Raw genomic sequence first — 26,021 nt, forward strand, 5'->3', positions numbered from 1 at the left:
CTTTATCCATCTCCAGGCGGGTCCGCCCACATGCAGATACGCCCACATACAAGTATCCGGCGTAAAGATTGTTACCCATGCTATACCATGCTTCATGACAAAATTTCATTTATTCATCATTAGAAATAAATATTTCACAATATAGAATTACATACTGTTTTTGTGATTAATTGCTATGCTGTCAGTATGTTCAACTTGTAACAATGAAAATACATCCTGCATATCAGATATTTATGTGATGATTCATCACAGTAGCAAACTTTCAGTTATGAAGTAGCAACGAAAATAATTTTAAGGTTAGGGGTCAGCACAGCATGGGGCACTGTATGAAAGGGTCACTGGCATAGAATGATCACAGAGGCAATAGCTATCGCAGGTGGGAATTTCACATGGTTTGACCTTTTCCAATTTTAGAGAATGTCTTGGCTCTGCAAGCGTTAGCTTGACGGGAGCCAGCAGCATGCTACCGGGACCAGGCAGCTTGAAGAGCTGATCTTTCTCTTGCTTGTAAAATTATGATCAAAGCTCATGACGATGATGTTAGGAAACAAATGGTAACCCAGGAGGAGTCGTCTGTACTACCCGGGCCAACCTAGAGAGCAGAGTCCAGTCAAAGTGGGGGTTTTCCAAGGGAATCTGCTGGGCAGTTAGATGCAAGACGAAAGGTCGGCTTGGTGGATGGTTTGTTTTCTGGCTGCTAAGGAGTAATCTTGATATATTTCTCAAAGGACACAGGACCGTCATAGGGACTTACCACAAAGAAGAGTCAAGAAAATTAAAAATCGCGTTGGTGAGGAAAGAACCAGGAAAGTTTCCCTGGGGAGTCTGTCCCACTGTGACAGTGTCCCTGCTCATCTGTGAGGGCAACAAGGGCTGTCCTCCGGCGATTTCACAGGGAACCCTTACTCCATCCACCCTCAGTCCTGCCCTGGCCCCTCAGACTCGTTTCCTAAACTCAAAGAATATTTAAAGGGAACAGGAATCGAGTCTCTCGAAGATGCCCAAACTGCCACTTTGAAGCAGTGTGAATCAGAGTAAAGCCTTCTTCACGGAAAGATGGGAGAGACAAGGAAACACTGTCTTTGGGAGGGCAGAGAACGTGGAGGGAGATTTGTCCAAGAACAACAGCCCCACACGTTGATATTGCAGTTTAATTCAGCTTTCTACAGTTAGATGCATGTGGGTCTCCAGTGGGGAGGTGGAGGGGAGGGAGTCGATCGAGTCAGGAATTCATCCTGCTAGTTGTTGGTAAGTGCTCTCAACTCAGTCCTCACCCTGCGCAACACGATGTCCAACAGAACACGAGCTCACCCGCCAGCAAGGCCGTGTGCTCTGCACACCGCAGGGGTTAGTACGCCTTCCTTTACTCCTCGCGCTGGATTCTTCTTCATATACTCCAGCTTCTTTCGTTATTTGCTCAATGCAGATAGAACAAGTGCGGCAAGACGCTACAACCCTGGCACACACGTTTCCTGGTTTTAAAGCATGCACTATATGCCCTTCTTCTGTTCACACAACAGCCTCTTGCTCCATGTCCAGGTTCTGCATGAGCACAATGAAGGGGTCTGGGATCCCCGTTCTCCTCACGTTTGCTATGGCCCGCACAGTCAATACCTTAGCGTAGCATCTTTCAGACATCCTCTGCTTTCAGCCAAGACCCATCTGATGTCAGCCATGATACTCCTCATTCCATGTCCGCTTCTGAATCTGGCCTGTACTCTGGCAGCTCTCCATTAATTTACTGCTAAAACGATAAGGGAAGGGCCTTCAGCACAGTTTTACTTGCATGTGATATCAATGATATTGTTCTATAATGCACACATGCTGTTGGGCCACCTTTCTTGGGCACAGGCTCAAATACAGACCTCTTCCTATCAGGTGGACAAGTACCTATCTTCCAAAGGTCCTGGCGTAGACAAGCAAGTGCTTCCGATGCTTCATCAGCTTGTTGAAACTTTTCCATGGGTGTTCCATCCATCCCGGGAGCCTTGTTTTCGGTCCATGCTTTCAGTGTAGCTTGAACATCTTCCTTCGGTGCCATGAATGCTTGTTCATATTTAGCCTCTTGAAATGATGGCATTTTGCATCGTTCTTTTTGGTACAGTTTCTCTGTATGTTTTTCCATCTTCTTGTGATGGACCTGCAGCATTCGATTTTTTGTCTATAGACAGCCTCACTGTGGCAACTCGAGGTTTGTGTGTTTTCTTGTGACCTTTCCGTTGCTCTTCCTCTTAGGTTTTCTCACTCGCGGGCTTTGGATGTCAAGAGCAACCCTGACATGCCTTTGTGATGACGGATGCCAGCTCTGTCACCCAAGCAGGAGATCACATGCTTTTCTGATGCCAAATGGCCACTAGTCCATTTCCGTTCACTCATGCCTAGAACATCAATTTTTATGTGTTCAATTTCAGTTTTTCACAACTGTCAGCTTTCCTAGATTCATACTTGTCCGTTCTGAGGTACATTCCAAGTTCAGAATACTAAGTGATGTGTGCTGCTGTTTCTTCTCATCTTAAGTTGTGCCCATCAGCTAATGAAGTCTCGGGAGGTTTTCCTCCCATGGGCCTGACTCCGTTCACGTCTCCACGGTCAAGTGTGCACAGAAGGCAGCTCTTCCGCAGCCACATGTTGAGTGCCTGCTGACCACAGAGGCTCCCCTGGCACTGTCCGGGGCAGTGTTCTCCTTCTTTGCATGAGACTTTGAGTCTCTGACAATATTTCCATTTTGTCCAGAAGGTTTTCAGTGGCTAATTCTTTAGACGTGGACGCCCTCTTCCTTCTCCCTTCCTTCTCTGTAGTCTTGGTCTAGAAGTTCTGCTGAAACTTGTTCACATTGGGTGACCCGGCTTTCCTTTTAAATCCTGGTGATGTAACTTCCAGCATCGTGGCACCAGACAAGCGACCAGGTATGACAAACTGACATTTGGGATCTGTTCTCGAAGCGGCACCCTATGGTAAGCAGAGGGCAGCGCGGAGGCGGAGAACCCTTAGGAGACGTGATAGCGCAGTGGATGCAGCGATGTGAGGACAGGGCAGGGCCAGCAGTGTGGTGCTCCTGCTCAGAAGACAGCGGCGAGTCAGACCAGCTCCACGCCCCGAACAAACGACAACATTGGAAAGGGAGACAGCAGCGCACAGTCGAGACCGTGTCCAGGAGGAGGTCTGGCAGACAGACGCATGGTGCTCTGAGCCGAGAGCATGGGTAGAACAGGCGCACACAGAGACCCGTGGGGCTGGCTCTCGGCCATGACTGGTCGGAGAATGGAGAACAATCAGCCAGGAGCACTTAGGCGGTGTGGGCAGCAAGTCAGGGAAGTAAAGAGATATTTGGATGAGAAAATGAGCTACCTGGTTAAATGTGGTGACAGACCAAGGAAAATAAACATCAGCAATTTGATTTTGGATTTGGCAAATGTGGAAACTTTGGTGGCCTCGGGCAGGAATGTTTCATTGTGGTTGAACCTGACGGGGATGCGTTCTGGGGGGTGGCGGGGGGCAGCGTGCACAGCACGAAAAGGATGAAGAATCTATCCGTAAATGAATAGTTTAATAGTAGAACCAATTTTGGCCTAAAGACCTCGTTATGTCAGCCGAGACCCAGAAGCTGGCGGGAACAAGTCAGTGAGATAAAGCATAACAAAGTCGTGCTCTGTTTCTAGAAGGACCTGTGGGTGCGGCATCCTGTGGCGACCTGTGTGTGGCTACGCGGCTGGAAGCGATGCCGCTCTTTTTTCAATCACCATTCCAGTGATCTGTGGTGAACAGGTTTCAGGGCAGCCTTCCGATCAAGAGGGACTGGAACAGCGCTTCTCAACCTGGGGGTCGCGCGATTGATTCATAGCAGTAGCAAAATGACAGTGATGAAGCAGCACAAAAATAATGGTATGATTGGGGGTCCCCACCCCACGAGGAACTGTACCAGAGAAGCGCTGGACCAGAATGAATGGCCTCATGAGCTGCTTCCTCAAAGGAGCCAACCACAGCCTGATGGGCCCAGCGGAATCTGCTACGGGAGTCTGGAGGGAGAGCATGCCGGGCGGGGACACCGACCTTGGTGGCAATGGCAGGTGCCGGCTGGGCAACAGGCTTGGTTCCGCTGCGGTGGGTGCCGGGGGCCAAGGTGACTTGACGGCACTCGTAAGCACTCCACTTTCATGATTAAATGACGTCTGACTGTTAAAGACCATCATCTCCCTAACGTCTAAGCAGGGGCAGGTATAACTTGGCCTTCAAGTGGGAATGCCATTCAGTCACTGACCCTCACCTCCTGCAAGCCTTCGACCTCAGAACAGAACCAGGGTCGACTTCGGGAGTCAGTTGGCCATCGCTGCCCTGTCCAGCTGCAGGCAGGCTCAGCATTCTCCACGAACAAGGACGTCCGTTGAGGCAGAGATGCTCTGGTGGTGACTGCTCATGTCGGTCCCTCTCGTGCTGGTGAGGGACATTCACATTGGGTCCATTTTCCTCTGTGGTCGCTGAATTCACATAGCCTGCATCGTATAACTGAGATCCAATGGCCACAAGGTCACCAGGAGATTTGCCTGGATAAAGGCAGCGAACAGAGTCCTGAAATCTCTCATGAGCCATGGAGGGGGAAGCCAGCGATCCCATAAGCTCTTTGCTACCAGAGCATGTGAGGGCGTTTCCAAGGCTCTACCAAGCATGAGGCTGACTGCACTGTGCAGAGGTTGATAAACCAGAGCGAGGATCATGCAATCGCTGTCTTGACTGAGAGCAAGAACATGTATTTTTACAAAGCTAACGAGCTTGGACTGGGATTCCTGCATGACCACATACACAAAAGCATGACACACCACTGAAGGACAGTGAGCGCCCTCTTCACCATCCACTTAAGCAACCCTGGATTAAAGACCCACTTCATTCCTTTAAGGACATGATGGAAGGGTGAGTAACCCAACGGATGATTTTCTTTCTCATAGATGATGTGACACATGTTATTTGAAGGGATGCTTATAAACTTCTTCCCTAAAGGGCCAGGTTGTACATATTTTCATCTCTGCATTCTCTATCGTTTTAGCACAATCACATCCAAAGATATTACGTAGACCCATGCTTATGGCGGCATGTCAAAGCACTTTATTTACAAAAGCAGTGGGTAAATAAAAGACAAGGCACTAATATCCAGAATATATGGGTATATAAAGAACTCTCACAGCTCAACCATAAAACAAACCAACTAACACAGCTTCAAAGTGGGTACAAAATCTGAGTCGACAGTCTCAGCGCTACAGACGACCAGTTCAGTCATCCGAGACGCTCATCCTCACCCACTGCCATGGGGTCGCTGACGACCATGCAGAGGGCATCCACAGCACCAGGAAGACCATTTCTGGCTGGTGCAGGATGGTGGGTGCAACACGGGACTAGTCAACAGTGCTGACCAGCGCAACAATAGCGTAACTCTGATGAGTACTGGGTGCTACACCAGGCACACCGACTGAGGACTTGACATACACAAAGACTCACTGCCTTCTCTCAAGCGGGATCAGAAAGGGTGGGTCCCAGGAGCCAGACTGGACCTGGGCATGGGGGAAACTGCTAGTGTGTTCTTTGCTCCACGGTGATGAAGCAAATTTCTTTAAAAGCCAGGCTGCCAAACTCCAGCCTGACCAGAAAGCCCCTTCACCCCAGCGACGTAGATGCCGAAGTCCAGGGGGTGGGCACTGGCCCTCCTCGCAGCCCTCCTGGACAGAGCCAAGCGGTCGCTGCCTCTGGATTTCTGGCAGCAGATCTGACAGGGGCAAAGAGCCTCCTCTTTCCCCAGAGCAGCTGGCGGATGTGAATGGACAAACTGAGTGCAGGAGCCCAAAGGCACACCCAGGACCATTCTTTCCCTAAGTACAGGAGTCCTGATTTATTTCAATGTCCAAAGCCCACCAAGAGCTCCACATGGGTGGCTTCGCTTACCCCTCAGAACATGAAGGATGGGTGTTAGGCCCCATCTCCCCCAGTTCTGTTGTCATGACGGAGCGGTGTAGGGCCTTTGATGGCGTCCACGAGGGGGAGGAGCGAGCGTGCTGGAGAGATGGCAGGGAAGATCCAGTTTCTCGGAATTCCAGGCTATTTTTACTCCTGGAGCGGTCCTCCCCAGCATGTCCTTGTCACTGGCTCCTGTGGCATGCAGAGCAGCTGTCCACTAAGGGGCTGATTCTGATGGGCAGATTCTGCTCCATGTCCCGTGTCTGAGAGGGTGCTTCATAATGGCCGCACAAGGCCATTTCCAGAAAGCTGGTCGTCATGTTAAGAGGCATTACCTCTTTTAGCCCAGGCGCTGCGCCCCTTCTTCAGCAAGCCTGACCGAGCCAAGCCTCCCCTTGGGTTTGGCACCTCCGCTGTCCCCCCGCCCCCACCTGGGCCCATCTACCCACCGTCTTGGGGGTTTGCTTTCCTTCAGATGGATACCCAGAACAATGAAATGCCAACATTGCCCCGTGGGGCCTGATTCATGTTGGAAAGAGAGCTGATACCCACGTCCTGAGGCCATGCTCCTTAGGGAGGCCGGCCTCCGTCTGCCTCCGGTGGAGCGAGTCTTGAGCTGCACACACTGAGCTTTGGTTTGTCGCCCACCTTGGTCCTGGGATCCAAGGGAAACACCTCAAAGTTGAAGAACTCCTCACCAAGGAAGATGGACATGCTATGTACAGAAACTCTCTTCTAGATTCCTTCATGGATTTGGAGACGTCACGTGCCCCTGCCTCAAGTGCCTTTCCGGTAGATCTTTGCGGGGGGCTGCATCTAATCACGCCGCACGCAGAGCAGCCTCCTCTGACTTGCCCGTTTGCAGAGCTGCTGTCCCGCCACACAGCCACATGTCCGCACACACCTGAAGGTGAGCGTGAGCCCCTTCCCTCGGCCACTGCCGGCCACACTTCACCTCTTGGCCCGCTCTCATTCCCATGGAGCACTGACTGCTTCTGACGAGGAGGCCGCCCTCCTTCCCTTCCATTCTCGTTCTTACGCTTCTGTCTGTATTTCCCACACCAATGGGAAGCCTCTGATGGCGACCGCTGGGGCCAGTCCAGGGGCTTCAAAAGGCATTAGAGACACCAAGTGGGGCCACAGCAGAAATATAAGGGGGGTGTCTATAAAGAACGTCAATGCACTTTTTCCGTTTCTGACCCACTACTGCGGATTGAGTCTGCCTCCCAGCCACGCTATAGGGCAGCGCAGACCTGCACCATTGGGTTTCACTAGGGTAGCCAGCCTCACCTTTGCCCCATGAAGCCATGGGTGGGCCTAGAGCACTGATCTGGTGGTTATTAGCCCATTGGTTAAACCACATGGTCTACGAGGTTAGAAGTGTGAATCCAGGGCCTGGCTCTAGGTGGGTGCCTCGCCTTGTCTATTTTAGCTCCTAGCCTGGAAGCTGCCAGTACTTCTTGTAGATGCACCTGACTCCCGCAGTCTGTCTTTCCCTATGTGTGCATCTGTGTCTCTAGTTCTGTTTTAATACCCCAGAAATGACTGTGCTTGGGATATACCGGGCACTAGCATGGCCTCAGCTGACAGCTTGATGACACTGTATTAAACTGTGTGATGGAAACTAATTCTCTTGCATTACAGAGGTTGATCAGATTATATTTTAATATGAAAGGCAGTCTGTTCTACCCAAGATTTAATCATGTCAATGCATCACAGGGGTCCTGCTGGCGCAGTATCCAAATGCTCAGCCGCTGACCCACGTTAGGGACTCCATCCACTGACTCCTCTGCATGAGGGTGGCGGCTGCTTTCCAGGACAGGGACAGCACAGATACCCCGTGGGGAGTGCTGCTCTCGCCTTTACGGCAGCACCAACTTGATAATCGTGGGTCTGTGGGTCTTTCTTTTTAATATATCACGGGCTTCTTAGAAGAACAAACAAATACACCTTAGAAGCAAGGATGGCAAAACCCTGACTCACTCATTTGAGACATGTCTTCAGGAAAGATCAAGGGCTGGAAGAGGCCATCGTGTTTCAAAAAGCAGAGGGCCGATAGGGGTCAGTGAATTCTCAGTAAGATGGACTCACACTAGCGAGTTCAACACAAAGGTACCTTAGGATGCAAAACCACTCTGATTTGAGAACTACTGTTTCTCCAATACGCACTTCCTTTGCCGGCTGTGAACAAGGTGGAGGCTCATGCAGGCCGCTTGCTGCATAATTCCCGACACAGAAGTCCACTAACACGTCAAATACAAAGCCCCATTAAGTGAAGTTTGTTAAAGTGCAAGGTTGCCGACATGCTCCACCCCACTCTGGTGCAGGGTCCCTAATGAGTACACAACATACTCAGCTTAGACTGCATGCACCTAACAATGGCCCACGACGTCAACTGTTCCACTACAATGGTTAAAATAGGATTTCAGTCCTATCGTTAAGCATTCTCTTTCATTATGCTGTTAGAATGATGCAAATGAGACCATGTGACTTTCTCTTCCAAATGCCCCTCAATGAGTAGGTCTAACGCTGGCTGTATTCTTTCCAAGGAATACACTGGGAGATTAGCATCCCCACATTTACTAGATAGCACTTATTTTACCCTAAAACAGAAGAATTTTCCTATAAATATGTCATTCATTCACCAATAAAGCTGTTTAAACAAATAAGTAACTAAATGTTTCCATAGGGAACCAATGTAACTCATGTCTATGACCAGCCTCCATCCATCCATCCATCCATCCATCCATCCATCCATCCATCCATCCATCCATCCAGCTGACCACCTTAGCTATGTAACCATCATATTAGATGGTTAGACCTCAGAAATAAACCTCAGCTGATAGGATAGCCATTAGGATAGAACATCACTCATTTTTTCTATTCCTTAAAATATTCGGATGGTCCTGCATGATCTTATGAGGGTGTGAACTAATGTTTCAGCTGCTCTGCACTTCTCCTTGAGTTTCAGTCAAATGCTGTGCTGTGGTTGTCTGGTTTGTAAGATTATATATCATCAGTGAAAATGGAAGCTGATCTTCACTGAATACTTGATTCAGCCAACATTTATTACATAGCTACTATGAATTGCCCTTGAACATGGCATTGGGAATAGGAATATAATGACAATTGGACAGTTTCTAATGTATCTAAGAAACAGAGATGGGAAAACTTTAGGAGAGATTTAGGGCTCTGAGAGTTGGTTGCATTAACATTGTCCTATAGGGCAAATGTAAATAGTCCAGAAACTACATGTTTGTGATTGCAAGAATTCAGAATTCTGAACTTCTTAACAAAAAAGGAGATTTGGTATTGTATATTCATCCATGGGAGAGGTCAGAGGCAGAATGAGGAGGTCAAACAGAACAGCCTAGTGGAGGAAGGAAGTCTCCCAGAGTCATACGTGCCAACCTGCCTCAGTTCCTCCTCCCGCATTTCTTTTCTTCTCCAGTTCATCCCACCCTAGTGCGGTGGGAGCATCCCACCCTAGTGCGGTGGGAGCAACACCTGACGCTGGAGGCCTTTACTGCCCTGAGAGGGGAATGGGAAACAGGCCACCATCTCGGTCTCTAAGGAACCCCCGTCACCCATAAGTACGTGTGGTAGTCAGATAGTTGTCAGCTTGCATGTATGAAGGGGTGGAGTCCAACCTACAGCCAGGTTGAAGCCCCTGGAAGGTGTGGCATTTTTATAAGGAAGAAACTGGGGAATTCTCATTCTCTCTCTCTCTCTCTCTCTCTCTGTCTCTCTCTCTCTCTCTCTCTCTCTCTCTCTCTCTCTCTCTCTCTCTCTCTCTCTCTCTCTCTCCCTCCCTTCCTGCTTGCTGGGACTCTACCTGTCTCCAGGGGTGGCCTCATGTGGGCCGCCAGACCCCAAGAGCTGTGGGCACCCCGCCAGGTTTCCATCCACTCAGATCCCCAGGACTCTGCTCTCTGGTCTTCCTACGCCCAGCTGCACCTTTCTGTGCATCTGCCTGCAGTTACAGGAGTCCAAAGCAGGACTCATGGGCTGGCATCTGACCCACGGACTCGAGTTGGATTGGCTGGGGATGCCCTCTTGATATCAAGCTCTGTCCTATACATTTGGATGCCCCTGATTTCTTGGCTCTAGACAATCCAGCCTAACACAGTAAGAAAAGGCAAAGCAGGTTCTCAGAAGTTCAATTCCATTTAGAAACTACCGTATATACTCATGTATAAGTCGACTTTTTCAGCACAAAAAAAATGTGCTGAAAAACTGGGGTTCAGCTTATACACGGGTCAGTGGCATGAATGGATGTCATCTGGTCAAGCCCAACTAACAAAAGGAGGAAATCTCATGAAGCCTGACATAGAGTTAATAGCAAAGTGGGTTCGAGATGCATGGGAAGACATTCCAGAAGGCATGGTGCAATGTGCCTTCCAGAAATGCAGTATTAGTAATGCTATGGATGGCAGTGAAGACTGCGCTTTGTATGAAAATGACAGCAGTGATGGTGATGACGGCGATCTCAGCGAGGACAGAGTATGATGACCTCACACCAGCTGAAGCTCTGCATTGGGATACGGATGATGATAAGGAAGCCAGTTTTGAAGGATTTTAACTCTTTACATTTTAGCTTGGTTGATGATTGAGCTCAGGGAATAGTACTCTTAAGGTATCATTGTTGATACCTTATTGTTTTTGTTGAACCTATTTTCCACTTACTGTGCTGGTTTACTAATGTTAAATGACTTGTCCTTTTATTTGTGTTTTTTATTTTAAAAATATTTAAATATATTACCCCAAACTGATGTCTCAATTTTTAATAATTTTATTTTCATTTGCTTTGATTATTGAAACTCACCAATAGCTTCTGCATTTCCCACCCTAGGCTTATACTCAAGTCAATCAGTTTTTCTGGTTTCCCAGGTAATAATTAGGTACCTCGGCTTATACTCGGGTCGGATTATATTCGACTATATACGGTAAGTTCTCAGGCAATGTCTGTACCTAGAATGTATAGGAATTCCTTTCCCAAGTCTGTCTTTTAGTCATCGGTAAGTCAGAATAGTTAGATATAGTTCCTATAAAATATCAGTTAGTCAAATGTTTGTATTAATATATAGGATATATTTCAATGCAAAATATTAAAGAAACACTTCTAGATATCCAACAATATACTTCATAAAATAACACAGTTATAATACTATTTGGATGCATGTCCCAAAGTAGCACCAACATGTTATTATGAACTACTGTATGTTCCTCACCACTTCAACAGACCCGTCTGCCCAGGAGTTGGCTCATGGCTGTGGGAGCACATACTAGAGATTTAGAAGCTGGGACTGCCTGCAGCCTGGCCTTCCACTGGGAAAAAAGAGGCCCAAACCAACGACCTTGAGTCCCAAAAGCTTCCACTCGGGTTTTCAATTCACTCTTCTAGTGCAGACATGCCTTTCCAGACATTGCTAATGTTTAAACATTTTTATAACCATGCATTTTGCTTTGTTTGCTTATTTATCCCCAAATAAACCCAGAGAAAGGCAAGGCAAGTAGTAGCCATCCCTACATTAGACAGACTTCAGAGAGCCCAGACCCCAAAACCCAGGGACACAAGACCACCCATTCAGCCAGTTCAAGAGTGAGCAGCAAACCGAGGCAGATCTTAGGAGCCACGCTTTTGGTTCCCAATCGCTTCAGAAACCTGGGTTAGGGGCTGGGTGGGGAAGGCTCCATGGCTCAGGAAAGCCATGGTAGGCCACCCCGCCAAAGAGAACGCCCCACTGCTTCTTCCCTCACCGCAGTGAGAAAGCAATTAGGAAAATCCAGCACACTAGAGGCAGCTGCAGCGTTGGCAGGCTCCTCAGGAGAGGGACTACAGGCAATGTCATAGGCCAAGAAGATGGATGGGCTTATTTATGCCCCAAGGTGGACGCATTAATGGAATCCTGCCCAGTTCGACTGCCCTTTCTTCAAAGCTGTCATTGACAGATGAGTATCTAAGTGTTTCAGTTTAGAGAAGAAAACAACAACAACAACAACAACGAGAGAAGAGGAATAGAGCAAAACAAACAAAACTAAACAGAAACACCCTTTCTGTTCCAAACAGACTGTGCAGCCAGTGAATGCACGCATTCCAGACTGGGCCGAGAAGGAAGCAGGCCTGAGAACAGGTCCTTGATAGTTATTTGCAAAGCTGGGCATTTTGCAATGCTGTTATGTTTTTCTTTCAGATAAATTTTGATTTAACAGAAGGAATTCATTGAAACCCCAAATTACTGCCAGTTGGCCACATCCCATTTGCGGCTGGAGACATGTTGGTGGGGGACAATTCTACTCACACGTTCATCTTCATCTGCCAAAACAAGGCTTCTTGCCCAATTAAAATGGCCCTTTGGGTTTAGAGTGGTAAACAACATCTACCTAGTGTGCGGGGAAACCACCAAACTTAAGCACATGGGGATAGCTGAGTCAGAGTCAACGAAGCTCGGGGTGGGGTTGGGGGGGGGCGGGCTGCAGGAGGAGCTCTGCTTTTAGGGCAGAATGATCCCCTTTATATCTCTGCCTTGTGTAGCAGGACCCACCCAAACACCAAACGCACTGCCTTCAAGTTGATTCTGACTCGCAGAGCAACCTTATGGGGCTTCTGAGACGTCTTATCTTCCCAGATGGAGACGGGAGCAGCTTCTGAGCTTGAACACTGAGTTTGCAGTTAGCCGTCTGGTGAGTAGCCTACTACCCCAGGAGAACTTCTGAGTGGGACCCACAGCAAGAGTCAAAATTAATCCAGAATAATTCTGTTCAGCCCATGTCTACTACTGTGGGACAAATAACTTGACAAATAACAAACGTCAAGGAGATTCTGTTTTCTAAATTAGCCAGGCTACACTTGACATGTGACAGTAAGTAGAGGCTACACAGGAAAGGAACACGGCCATGATGATGTCGTGCAGTTTGCTACCTGGACGGGTCATAATGATGCACTAAGGTTCCAAAGTCTATGGGACCCCGCACCTCTCCTTCAGCTCCCTTAGAGGGGTGCTTTCTGGAGGGGTGGGAATGTCCATGAACTGAGGAGGCTGGCTCGTCCATCGCTGGGGCCCTGGAAACCACATACCAAGGACTCTCCCTGATGTGTTCCTGGGCTTGTATTCTTTCCGGATATAATCAATGGGCAAGAATCAAAAGAAGCGCTGGTGGAACGATGGGTTAAACATTGGGCTACCAGCTCCAAGGTCAATGGTTCAAACCCATCAGCCACTCATCAGGAAATACATGAGGCTATCTGCTGTCATAAAGATTAACACCCTCAGAGGCCCCAGGGCGCAGCTCTACTCTGTGTTACAGGATCCATATGAGTCAAAATCATCTTATTGGCAGGATGCTTTGTTTAAACAACAGTCTCCAGGAATTGTGGGAGCTCTTGCAGAGGATGAACAAACCCACAGTGGCAATTGGCTTCAGACTTAGCTTGAGTGGCCACTTCAGAAGAGGGCTTTGTAGAAGGTCCTTAGGACAGAGCCCTCACTTGGGATGAACCAGCTGTGGAGGACTTGGTGACAGAGAACAGCTGCATGGGACATAAAAATGAAAACAGAGTCCTTCTCACTGGTGACCTAGCTCCAAGGGGCGAGAGGGAGAGAAGGGAGCTGGCTGATCTGAAGTGCAGGGCCCAAGCCGAGCTGACGGCTGGCCTTACTAATCCAGCCAGGGTAGCAGGGATGTTTTGACCTTACTTTGGACAGTGAGCATAAGAGAATCTGTGCTACCACAGCAGTGGCTGGAAAGAAGGAGCGGAGATGTGAGAACTTTGAGCCGGAGTCCACGTGTAGCTGGGAACTGGACTCATGCTGACCCTTGCCAGGTAGCCTTGTCCCTTCAGGATGCCACTGGCATCAAGCAGCACTTAGCAGGCACACTGGAAACCCAAGGTGGATGACCACCAGTCTGAACTGGTAAGCACCTCAGATGCCTTCCTCCCTTCCTCTTGCGCTGTAGTGATTTTTAGAAGACGGGGGCCAGTGACACACACAGTGGTGATAAACAGGATGTGTTCTCTCTCGGCCACTTGGGACAGGCCAAATGGTGTCTCGCGATCGGCCTGTGGTTTCTGGCCAGCTGTGTCACTCACTAAGGGGTCACCAAGCCCTCTGGGAAATTCATGTTCTTCTCCAGGCTGAGTCCTTCTCGGCATTTAGGAAATGTAAGGCATTTGGAACATTTGAGCAGCGTTTGTAAACTGACCCAGAGGTGGTGGGCCGGGTGCAGTGGCGCAGCTGAGACTGCGGATCCAGAGCGCCCTTCGAGGTGACTGAGTGAGAGAGCCAGGTACAGCTTTTAAAAGAACATTCAGAAAGACAGACTATGCTGGCCAGACCATGTTCTCAACCTCAGATGTGCATACCAACCCCACTCCCCTTCCAAGGAAACAGGACACCTCTATAACCAGGTGGCTGGTTCTGCCAAGAGCAAGCCCGACCTCCCTTAAGCAAAATCAAATCCCACTGAGTTCACCGATTCTATCCACTCCATTCTCAAAGTACAGAGCACATGGAGTGACAAGACTGTTAGTTGGCAGCAGTGAATCCTCAGATCCCTGCGTGATCAGTTGTTTGTATTTCTGTCTTGCTCAAGAGGAACTCTGTGTCACACTCCCAAGATTGTCTTCCTTGCCACAACGTGATCACACAGGAATGGCCAGGGCAACTGTATTCAGATGTCTCAGTCCATGCGCAGACAATGAAGGCCCACGGGATAAGTCAGAAGTACAGTTGGGGAGGCAAAACCTAGTGTCTCGTAGCCCAACAACAATTTCAACGGAATCTATTTGCATTTCTCTCCATGAATATTAACAGCATGTAAAGATGGACATTGACATTCAAAGTCATCAGAGGGACAACTCATTGAGGAAGGCTGTGGGAAAGCGTAAAGGTGCCCTGGAGTCAGCTTCGGAGATTCATGGATGGAGACAGAGGGCACTACCCACCTGGCAAATAACAGATCCAACCCTTACCCGAAATAGTGGCTCTGCGCCACACCTGATCTCTGGCCCTGTTTCTGTCAACAACCGTCCTCAAGGGAGGGCCTGTTGAAATGTCTTGCTCTTGACGCTAAGTCCCGTCCATAACCACCACCCTCACCACTCCCCTGCCCCATCAGCCAGAGAACATCAACTGATAGCCCTGGCAGATGAGGTCCAGGAGAGACAGGTGGCTCCCAAAATGCAATACTCCCAATGGTAAAATGCTCTGCGGTGTTTTTGTTTTGTTTCCCCTGATTCCAAACCTAGCACCTTTTGATACATCATCCAACTCTAATTCCTCTCCCTGGGGCGGGGGTGGGGACTTTCAATGAGTGAGCTACCTGCTTGCATCACGCTCTGCACGCCCTGCCCGTGCTTACTAGCAGGGACCTGGGAACAAAAGCCATGGGAAAGATTCCGACTTCCAGATCAAACACAAACAGCTGTGTCGGCGGCCTACTGCGAAGGGGTGACGCTCAGCAGAGGGGCAGTCATTTTTAACGGCCTCCCAAATCAACATGCTGGGCTGCACAGAGGAGGCAGGATGGCCAGGCGAGAGGGTTTCAGGCTGGCGTTATGTTAACTGACGCAACCCCATCTTTTACCTGCCACCACTGGGGATTTTCGCTCATCAAGGAGTTGGATGGAGGTGCTTGCTGTCACCACATGGCTTCTGTTGACCGTTCCTGTGAGGAAAAACAAGCCATGGACACCGTTAGAATGGAGCTGTGAAAAAAAAATTTTTTTAAAAATGGAGCTGCACACTGTACTGGGCGTGGGTCCCAGAGCATCAGGTAACGTGGGCTGTGGGTGACCGCTAATGCTCTTAAACCATTAGAGCTATGTAGCATGTCTCCTCAGGATGGAGGTGCCAACGGGCCAACTGCCCACCACGCACGCATGGGGCTACCTAGCTTCCTTATGCTGGAATTATTGACCAACAGAGAGGCACCCATTTTGTGGATAGTCTGTGGCTTGTCTGTGTTGGCGCTATAAACATAGCTATGGAAGGCTTCAGGGGGAAATTTCAGAAATACTCTATAAATAGGGAGCTTTAGCTTTGATTTGTTGATGAACATTTTACTGATTCACAAAGTTCTGATTCGAAGCCCAGTATTACCGAGGAAAACGATTCTCAACAAGAGAGAGAGTTGGAATGCAATGCTCACTCCAAGCGCTTACTCATGTCCCAACAATAGGGTATTAGTTTTAAGAGATTGTCAACTATTTATGAGGGCTCCAATTCCTATGTACTAGGAACACTTGGACACAGTTTCTAAACACTCATGGTTAATCATTGCTAATGGGGGGCGGGGTGGGAGGTGGGCAGGCTGCCGCATAAAGATGCCACACAGATGGGGGTTGAATAGACCCATGGAATTAACAGGCACCTAGAAAGTAGATCAGGTTTTAGATATGCCGACAACCGATGTGATTGCGAGGCTGTTCCTGCCCGAAGTCTCAGTCGCACACAGAGGCTTTGAATGCAGGGTAGGAAGAATGAGAGCGATTTCCACCATAATGACTTTGACTTGGTTCCTAACATTTTCCCCGAATATGCAGGGCTCACGATCGCTCCTAATAGGCCATGTCACTCTTAACTTGACTCTGAATAAGGTGAATTTCCTTTCATTCTGGGATCAGACTGGAAGTATCATGAAATGTCTATTTGCCCATGCCAATGTAGCTACAGAGTGTCTTATATATTACATCGATGTGTAATTCTTATTTTGAAAACCAGGGGATAATGAGAAAGCCATGCGACATGAGAGTCCATCACGCACACCCAGGCAGTTTCAGAGCCTGTCCTTGTCCCCCATGGCTGTGCTCCCTGAGCAGTTGTAGGGAAAAGCTGCCATTGCCCTGGGAGAGCGTGATGGTGCCACTGTGGTGGGACCAGGAAAACAGAAATCAGCTGCCCAGTTCTGGTCTCTGGGGGGCTAAGTTTTGCTTTTTCTTGAGAGGGTTGTGAAGGAGCCCGTGAGGCTGCCTGGTAGGAGGAAAGTATGTCTGCTAGGAGAGCAGTGCAAAGAAGAGCCCACTGCCTCTCTGTGGACAATTTAGCAGCAGAGTGTGATGGAGATAAATATATAGAGAAAGGCTGAAAAATGAAACAAAATAAATCCGTGGCACTTGAGTAGAATCCGACTCAGAGAGACCCAGCAGGAGACAAGAGAAGTCTTCCCAGTTTCCAAGACAACACTCTACAGAAGCAAACAACCACATCTTTGTCCGGCACAGTGGCTGGCAGGTCCCAGTGCCAAGCATTCGATTAGCAGTCAAGCACATGGGAGTGTGTTTACAGAGGCCCGTGACGAAGGGCTCAATGATTCATAGAGAGGGATATATAATCAATGAAGTTCTTTGAGGCCTCACTCAGCGAGGGGACTCAGTTAATAATATTTATCTGTACTTGGATATCTTCATGAATAGAGGGTCCTCATCCTAAGGAATGCACATAACAAGTGACTGACCAATTCTTGTCCTCACGTCCTCTGTGAATTTCAAAAACACTATGTCGAAAAATTTCTTTACTCAGGGAAATGAGAACTCACCTACACGCAGGTATTAGGACTCTCTACCCTTACAGTGGGGTTAGGAATGCTGTGAAAGATGAAAGCAAAAGCCCTTAACATTAACTATAACTGTAGGCAAAACAAGGAGTCTGGTAGCACAACAGGTCTAACCCTGGGCTGCTAACCGCAAGGTTGGTGGTTCAAGTACACTAGCAGCTCCACTCCAGCCAGACGAGGCTGTTTGCTTCTAGAAAGATGTACAGTCTTGGAAACCCTAAGGAGCAGTTGACTCTGTTGTGTAGGGTCACTATGAGTTGGCATTGACTCCGTAGCAATGGTAGGTTTACGTCAAGGTGTCCAGAGCAATCCCCGTTTAGAAAACCAGGTTTCACTCAACTCTGAAAGTTGTTGCATTGCTCAGTGCAAGACCCTGCACACAGGATCCGTTAGCAACATCAGATGCCTGACATCAGGAAAAGCCAAATACAACTGACCTGCCTTTCCAGCTCTCTTGCTCCTAAGACTGGCAGCATAAACAGCACTGAATCCATTCTAAAGGGACATCACCTTAAGTTTTTCGTCATAAAATCCGAGGGGAGAAAATATCATTGACCCCTCAATACAACATTGAAAACCATCTACTGAGAAGTTTGTATCCAGATCCTACAAGGCATGACATTCCAGGCCTGCTCCCTGAACTGTTCTTCATGGCATTTCACAGTGCAAACGTCCCTTGGATGGGAGGCCATGCCATGTATGGAGTAGCCTGGGGCTCAGCGTCAGCATGGGACCTCCTCCTCCTCTGGCCTGACCGCACCTCCCCCCGTCCCCATCTTCTGTACACATGGTGCCCACCGCCAGCAGGGCACGCACCTGTGCTGAACGGGATGGAGTAGACGAAGCTCCCCGGAAGCTGCTCGGCGGCCCTTCGGTACCACAGAGGGAAATGGTCAGCATTGAAAGTGTTCTCCCGATTGCCGGCTTCCAGGAAGTCCCTAGACAAGGAGAAAGGCATAGGACATGCATCATAATACGTACCCCAAAAAGACAGACCCAGTGGCATCCCGACGGTCTTTGCCACTGTGCTGTGTTGGCTGTTCGGATCCTCGTCTGCCTTCCTGGGGAGAGGAGGCCCGAGGCAGCACTGTGTACCGAGGTCATCGAGACACACCGTTGAGAGCTCTGGCAAGACACGGTTCAACTGGGGGTGATTTCTTCTAGTGCATCTAGCAAAAGCACTCTTGACGTCCGAGTCAAAAATCCCACAAATCCTGTCAGCATCTTACGTTTGCTTATGTCCTATCGTCAAGTGGATTCCCACTCAGTGACCTGGCAGCACAGGGTAGGAGTGGTCCTGGGGTTTCTGTGACGACAGCTCTCTAAGAGGCAGACGTCTCCATCTTTTCCCCACAGAGAAAGAGGCTGAGGATTTGGAACTGCCGGCCCCACGGTCAGCAGCCCCCAGCGCAACCACTGGCCCACCAGGGCTCCCAGCAGAAGACGAAAGCAGCGTCCTCCTTAAACCGGAAAGACTGCGTGCCATGCCCAGGTTGCCCCAAAGTACACATGCACTCAGGGGAGAAGGGGGTCAACTTGGTCAGCACAGTGAGCTCATGGTAGGAAAATTAGCATGAGGTCAGAGCAGGTTCACACTGGGACCTGGACTCCTTTCTTACCGAGCTCCCTCGTCTAGGCACGCAGACCCCATGGCTCCCTCTGCCCGCCCTCTGCCTTCTGCCCACCAGCTACCTTCACTCCCTTTCCATCTCTCCCTGTGAAAGCCATGCTCTTTTGCAGAGAACCTCCATGAGTCTTGAGCCCACAGAGCCCTGGCCCCCGTCTGGGTCCACAGCCTCTTGCTCTTACGCAGCCTGTTCTGTCGTTGACCCCCTCAGGCCAGCCGTGCTCTCTCTCCCAAGCCTTGCAGGACCTTCGTGGATGGGATCTCTCTTCAGATGTCCTCCTCCTTCAGCAGCCGTACACAGCTGAAGCTTCCAGGAATGTTGACTTAACTTGCTTCCCCAAAGCCACCTGTACTCTCCAGGACCTCAGTGTCTCATCTTGCTGGTCACAGCGCAATTCAGAGAGGGAGAAGATGCCGCCGGCCTGTCCACTCTCACGGAGATCTCTCAGGAGAGGAGAGCTGTCAGGCACATGCGTGGGAAAGGAAGTGGCTGCCAGTTGGACCAGGAGTGGCCCCGTCTCTCTCTGTCTGGGAGCTGGCAGCATAGGCTGGGTCAGCTAGCCCACGGTGAGGAAGACGGAGCTGATGACGGGCTGGCTATTAGAAACTCTCTGCCATCAATCTCTGATTCAATGCAAAAGAGCATACTACAGTTTAAGGTTTGGTCAACCAGTGATCCTCTGACCTAATTCAAGATGGTGGATTCATATGTCACTGGAGCCCGCTCCTTGAAGTTCTCATCTGACACTGACTCAGCCTCCCTGTGACTTGGATCAACATGTCCTTCCTCATCTCATCTAAGGGCGAGAACTCAGTTTCTCATCCCCAGAGCCAAGCGCTCAGTAGGCACTTAATGATCACAGAATAAAGCAATCTCCATAACTCAATGGAAATCCCTCAAGTACTAGAGATAATTTCTTTTGTTTTTAGAAAAGTAATATTTCTCATTTTTTCCCCAACTGCCCCCATCGGAATAGCCACTGTCCTATGTAAGTGCCAATGCCACCATGACTCTGTGTTTCCTGGCAGTGGTCATAGAAGGTTCAATCTGGCGTTGTTCACCAACGACGCTCCAGCAACAGAATATGCACATAGAGAGAGATTGCAATTTGGCAAAAGCACCCTGCTCTCCAATGGCATGCTGACTTTCTTCTCATGAGTGGGGTTGAAAGAGTGCTGAATGCCAGCAGAAGAGACATCCAGGCGAGACGTGACAGATGAGTCCCGGGGAACTCTGCAGTATTAAGTGGGGACACGTCCTATCCCTAAAATTACCAGGTACCACAAATGTTGAGATTGTCCCTCCCCTGCCCCCTCCCTTTTAGGCAGGAATCTTCCGAAACCTGATTTGGACAGGTGCGTAAGGAACTCTGTACTGCCCAGGCCTAGGTAGCAAGAACAGCCCATCCTCCAAGCCTGGGCATGGGCAGAGCTGTGGCTGGACAGAGGCACTGCTCTGCTGTGCTTTTCTTCAGGGGTGAGAAACATCATCACTGAGAAGGAGGTGCCCTTCCCAGGTAGCCTGAATAGTGACACAAGGGGACCTTCTCCCCACACCCCCACCCCCAGTCACAGTAGGTTTGCAATATGCTTCGTTAGAAGGTGTGGGTGAACCTCACTTAGACTGACAGTAACATTCAGGTTTGGGTGGTGGCAGGTCTGAAACTGCACACCTAGATGTCTACTGCACTGCCACCTAGCACCATACAAGCCCCAGAACAGCAAGGAGGAGCCTGTAACACTTGATGGTCCTTAACAGTGTTTCCAGTGTGCAAGGCAGATGGGGGATGCTGGGAGGCCTGGCTGGAAAGGAGGCAGACAGGGGAGAACTGAGTATGCAGAACCCCAAAACTGTTCTCCAGGAAGAACAAACCTTGTGGGTGGGATGAAAGGGCAGGTCTAGGTATTGGAGCCTGATATGGTTTTAAGGAAGTGGGAATGTGAATGGTATGGGCAGAGCAGGGTGACCTGGTGTCGCTTACTGAGGGGCTGAGCCATTATTTAGTCATCTACAAAAATGGGAACAATCACACCTCGCTTCTCTTGGAAGGGTCCCTGGTGACATACTGGGTTATAGGTTGGGCTGTACTGGGAACCACAAGGTCTTCAGTGTGAAACCACCGTCTTCTCCGTGGTGGAGAGACGAGCTTTTGACTCCCATAAAGAAGGGCAGCCTCAGAAACCCACACAGGCAGGTCTACTCTGTCCTTAGGTGGCTGTGACTTGCAATCAACTTGACAGTGGTGCATTTGGGTTTGTTGGCTTACTGCTGAAGACACTTTGGACTTTTTTCACATCATCTGTAAAAGCAAGCTCGTCAAATGCATGGGATCCTTACATCCCAGGCACTCATTCTGTTCTCTTCCGTGTGATCCTCTCTCTTACACTGGAGCTGATGGAGAGCCTGAACCACAGGGTGAAGGCTGGCATCCCTGGATACCATATATGTGGCGGAACAAGAGGCCAGACTGCACACACAGAATACGTGGTTAAGACTGGAGGAGATGCTCGTGTTGCTAAGGGCACAGGCTCTAAGTGGTGTACTTCCAAATATGAACGGTGGGGATAGGAGTTGACATGTCAGTGTAGGGGCTAAAGATTGTCTGAGGGAACTTGGGGATGGAAACTTCATAATATCCCATACTCCTGGGTGGTAGTGGGGGTACATGACGATTCCAAGTGCAGGTCCCAAAATGTGAATTATGCCTTACGTGCCCAGTCCAACCACCACCACCACCACCAGCACAACAAAACTAACCGCAAACCCAGACATTCCAAGAGTCTTGACTTTAGAATTTTGAAAATCCTCCAGCCTTGGCTAAGATGGTGTCCCCAAAGTCGGGTCCTAATGAAGTCCATTTGCTTTAGGCAGGTAAAAGACCCTAAAATTGTAGGTGTCCAGATACCTCTGTGTGAGTCAATGGGGTGAGCTATTTTACAGAATAATTCACCCACTTAGAGACTCACTAAGTCACCCCCACCATGGCTCAGGGAGAGCCCACTGATATTAAAGTTCACCGTCAAGGGTGTTTCCCAATGCACTGTGAACCCTTCGTGGTTGTGGCTCTCATTCAGATGAGCAGCAGCGTGCAGGCGTACACACTCCGCGCTCCTATGTCCAGACAGACTTGTCCTCATGCAGCTACGTCACAGTGACCCAGGCTGCAGACCACCAGCACAGTGCCATGTCGCTGTGGTCATGTAAGTGTGTTCCATGCTACTCTCCCACACGTAGCTTCCCCTCTGAGCACGAAACCAAAGAAACCAGCTTCATCAGGTCCTTCTACCTCACACTCGCCCTGCAGGACAGGGCAGAACTGGCCCGGGGGGTTCCTGAGGCAGAGCTCTTTGCAGGGGGAGAAGCCTCACTTTCCCCCGTGGGAGTAACTGGTGGTCTCAGACGCTCAGTGAGCAGCCCGACACGTGACCCCTACACTCCTAGAGCATCTGTTTCATTGTCTCCCTTAACCTCTGCGGACTCTAAAAGGGGAGACACAACATGAGTCTCACACTTCTAGCCTTTCCTACCAAGCCGCATCGAAGGCAGCATTCATAAAAGATAGATGTGAAAACAAACGCTGTGCCACGGGCATTAGAAGCCACTCCCCATGAGCGCGTGACAATAGGCCCTCCCTGTGCCTGGCTGGGTTTGATGCGGGTGGGAGCGGGCCTTCAGGTAACAGGCCAGCTCGGCTCTGACCTGGGGCTTGATGGAGTGAGTCCCTCTGGCGGGGCCAGGCCCTCTCAGAGTGGCACCACCCTGTGGCTTGTTCACTCATCCCTGCACACCCGAAAGGTGTGGGTGCATGAGTTCTGTGGTAACCTTGGGTCTCCCAGACAGATGCTTGTAAACCACTCAGAAATTGCCTGCCTCTTAAGGCTCTCTGTGCCCCTGGTCAGAAATGACTTCCCACCAGCTCTTGTGGAAGAACACGTTGCTGATCTCGGCCCAAATGGACAAGCTTACAAGCAGCTAGACACATGGCTCGGCCATGCCACAGGGCAGAGTCCCTCAGCAGAGCTCCGAAGACACCTGCCGGGGGACGTAGGGGCTGTGTTGCCCCTGGCCACCACACCAAGTCCAGGGCTTTCAGAGGCACCGTCTCCTGTGAGAGGACTCCAGGCGGGTGCATCGAAGCCAGCATACCATGTGGAAGGGCCAGCCGGCAAGTGGCCATGCGTGGGAGCCCAGGGAGGCAGCACGTCAGGAGGCTGAGGCAAGCTCACTGAGGTCGCTGTGGGGGAGGAAGGGCCAGGCTCTCCTCTGGGCTCCTGCAAAGGGGAAGGGGCAGGGCCTCCTACTTACTGATTGGTGAGCTGCTCGGCGCCAACAAACAGGTTGATTCTCGCGAGGCCGGTGCGTGTGCCAAGGAAGGCCACCTCCACGCCTTTGTCAGAGTTCCTGAAACAGCAGTGGACAGCAGAGGCAGGGTAAGGGCTGGGGTAGGGGGCGCTTCCAGACTGTCTGCAAACAGATAACACCCTTTGGATTGTAAGACTCCAGAAATATTTTGTGACAGAGCGGTTTTGAAACCTGAACTTGAGAAGAAATGATGGAAACATGCATATTTACTGACTCCAGTCCCCGAGCCCCAATGCCCTTCGAGGATGCAATTCTTACCAGAGAAAGGGCACCCCGGCCAACTAGAGCAACATGAGGAAATGCACCACCACCACCGCCCCACTTGAAACCAGCCCATAGCTCAAAGTTCTGGGTGTGAGGCTGAGTACCGGCCAGTTCTGGGCATGGGACCATTCCCCAGAGAGGAAGCTAGCCACCAGGTCTACCCTGTGTGCGGGGTCGCCAGTAGACTCTGCGCTTGGGGAGGATAAGGGGGGAGGGGGCACCGAATCAAGGCCGTGGTGTCAGGCAGCCTAGATAGGTCTTCTTCCTGAACCCCACAGGGCTGTGGGGGCCACTGTCTTTCAACTCCTGCCAGAGGAGGGCCCTTCATCTCACTAGCAGCCCTGAAGAGATGAGTAAAGAGATTGCTTCCCGCCTTCTTCAAATAGCCCTGTTGAATGCTTGTAGGAACCTTAAGAATGGCCTTAGCAAGGGAAACTAATTGGAAAATTCACTAAAGATGATTTTGTTTAAACTTCCAAAGCAAATTTTATGTTTGAACATGTCTCCCAGGGGATGTGCACGCATACTTTTCCTTCCGAAAAAGCAAATAGCCTTCTTCCACAAACATGTAACTTTATTCTGCAACGAAAGTACGAGGAGCACGCCGATTCTTGAGCTAGCCTGCCCGCCCTGGATGCTAGTAGCAATTGGCTCCGAAGCATTACCCACGTCATCTTCAATATACGATCAGTTGGTTATTTGATCTTTGACAGCCCAGCAAAGTGGTCAATGCCACCTCTCAGTACTTATGGGGGGAATAAAAGCCTGTGCTAGGCATTTGTTTCTGCTTGTAGGCCACACCAAATTGGAAAGCCAAGTTGTCCAATCAGTTACAGATGTGGACTACAAAGTGAGCTACCATTTTGGAAATCTCTTGCATGTGTTAGGAATGAATCCATAGCTTTGCCTAAGAGTTTCAGTCTCATGAGAGCCCAAGAAGAGTAATTCCACAACCACTAGCGAAGAGAAGCCCAGGAAAGGCTTTGACCTTTCCCAACCAATACTCTCCATGGAGGCAAGCCTCTCAAGCAGACCCACACAGAACGACGGGACCTCCCTGGAGCTCCAGTCCATGTAGTAAGCTGCCAGGCCCACTTGGGAGTCTGTTTCAAGTTGAAATGTCTAGAGGGGGATTCCATCTATGCCCAATCCCAAGCCTGTTCTTCCTCCGATGTGTCCTGTGTCAGCAGATGGTGACGTCATTGCCCAGGTGGTCACGGGGTAAACCCAAGCATGCTCCTGCGGGCTCAGCCTCCCTCAGCTGACTCAGCGCACACACAGAATCCACCTTTGAAGCTCTGTGAAGCACACTATAAGTGAACCTCTTCTCTCTGTCCCCTGTCACCACCCAAATCCAAGGAGAAAATCCTTTTGAATCTTGGAGGAGCCTCTGTTTCCATTCTTAGCACATCACACTCTGGTTTGTTTATTTGTTTTTTTAAAATGCAAATTCGATCACATGTATTCCCTTCTTAAAATCGCCAATAATTTTCCAATATCTAAAACCTGGAAGCCTTCCCCTATCTCCCTAGGTCCTTCAGCTTCACGTCCCAGTATCTCCCAGTGCTCGCTTCCTCTACATTTCCAGTCTGATGGCCTTTCCCCAAAACCAAACTCACTGCCATTGAGTCGATGCTGATTCCCAGCAAGCCCGTAGGGCAGGGTACTCTCAATGGGAGTAGGAAGCCCCTGTAGCGGGCTGGTGATTTGAACTGCTGACCTTGCGGATCACAGCCCAGTGCATAACCACTGAAGTCCTCAAATAGACCAATACTTTCTCTCCTCAGGGATTTGAATATGCTGTTCCCCACCTTGAGCTAGTTCCTTCTCAAGAAAGCCTGCCCAGCCTCTTGTCTCCCCTCCAGCTCCTGTTAGAGGCTACACTCCATGACCTTCCTTCAAAGCAATTGGTACAAGACACCGCACTCTGCACTGTGATAGCTGTTGTGGGGGGTCTTTCTTGGTTACTCCCATCCTGCCAACACCTAGGCCAGGTCTTCACCCCTAGCCAGTGCACAGAAAGTATCTGGGGACCGAACGCATGGCAAGTGAGGACCACTTGCAAGATCCCAGGGAGAGTCAGGGAAATGCAAGGAGGACTGGAGCGAATGGACAACAGAAGCTCAGAGAGAAATGAATCAAGTCTCTCAAGATGCGAACAAAAAGAAAGGAGCTTCATACTTGGAATCTGTTAAAAGCCACACGAAATAACCGCACTAATAGTAAGATGCCGGAGCAGCAGCGTCTCAACCACGGGGACAACTCCCAGCA

General features: G+C 49.8%; 1 protein-coding gene across 1 annotated transcript in view; it reads right to left on the reverse strand.

The window, feature by feature from the left end:
- Positions 1–26,021, reverse strand: part of CACNA2D3 (calcium voltage-gated channel auxiliary subunit alpha2delta 3) — a 978,241-nt gene that overhangs the window by 150,415 nt on the left and 801,805 nt on the right. The window contains exons 25-27 of the mRNA XM_075550920.1: positions 23,430–23,525; positions 18,313–18,434; positions 15,529–15,609 (exon numbers count right to left, since the gene is read on the reverse strand). Coding sequence (XP_075407035.1) covers positions 15,529–15,609; positions 18,313–18,434; positions 23,430–23,525 — 299 coding nt within the window. The remainder of the gene's footprint in view (positions 1–15,528; positions 15,610–18,312; positions 18,435–23,429; positions 23,526–26,021) is intronic.

Source organism: Tenrec ecaudatus, chromosome 5 (genome assembly GCF_050624435.1).
Source record: "Tenrec ecaudatus isolate mTenEca1 chromosome 5, mTenEca1.hap1, whole genome shotgun sequence".
In the NCBI taxonomy this organism is placed as follows: Eukaryota; Metazoa; Chordata; class Mammalia; order Afrosoricida; family Tenrecidae; genus Tenrec; species Tenrec ecaudatus.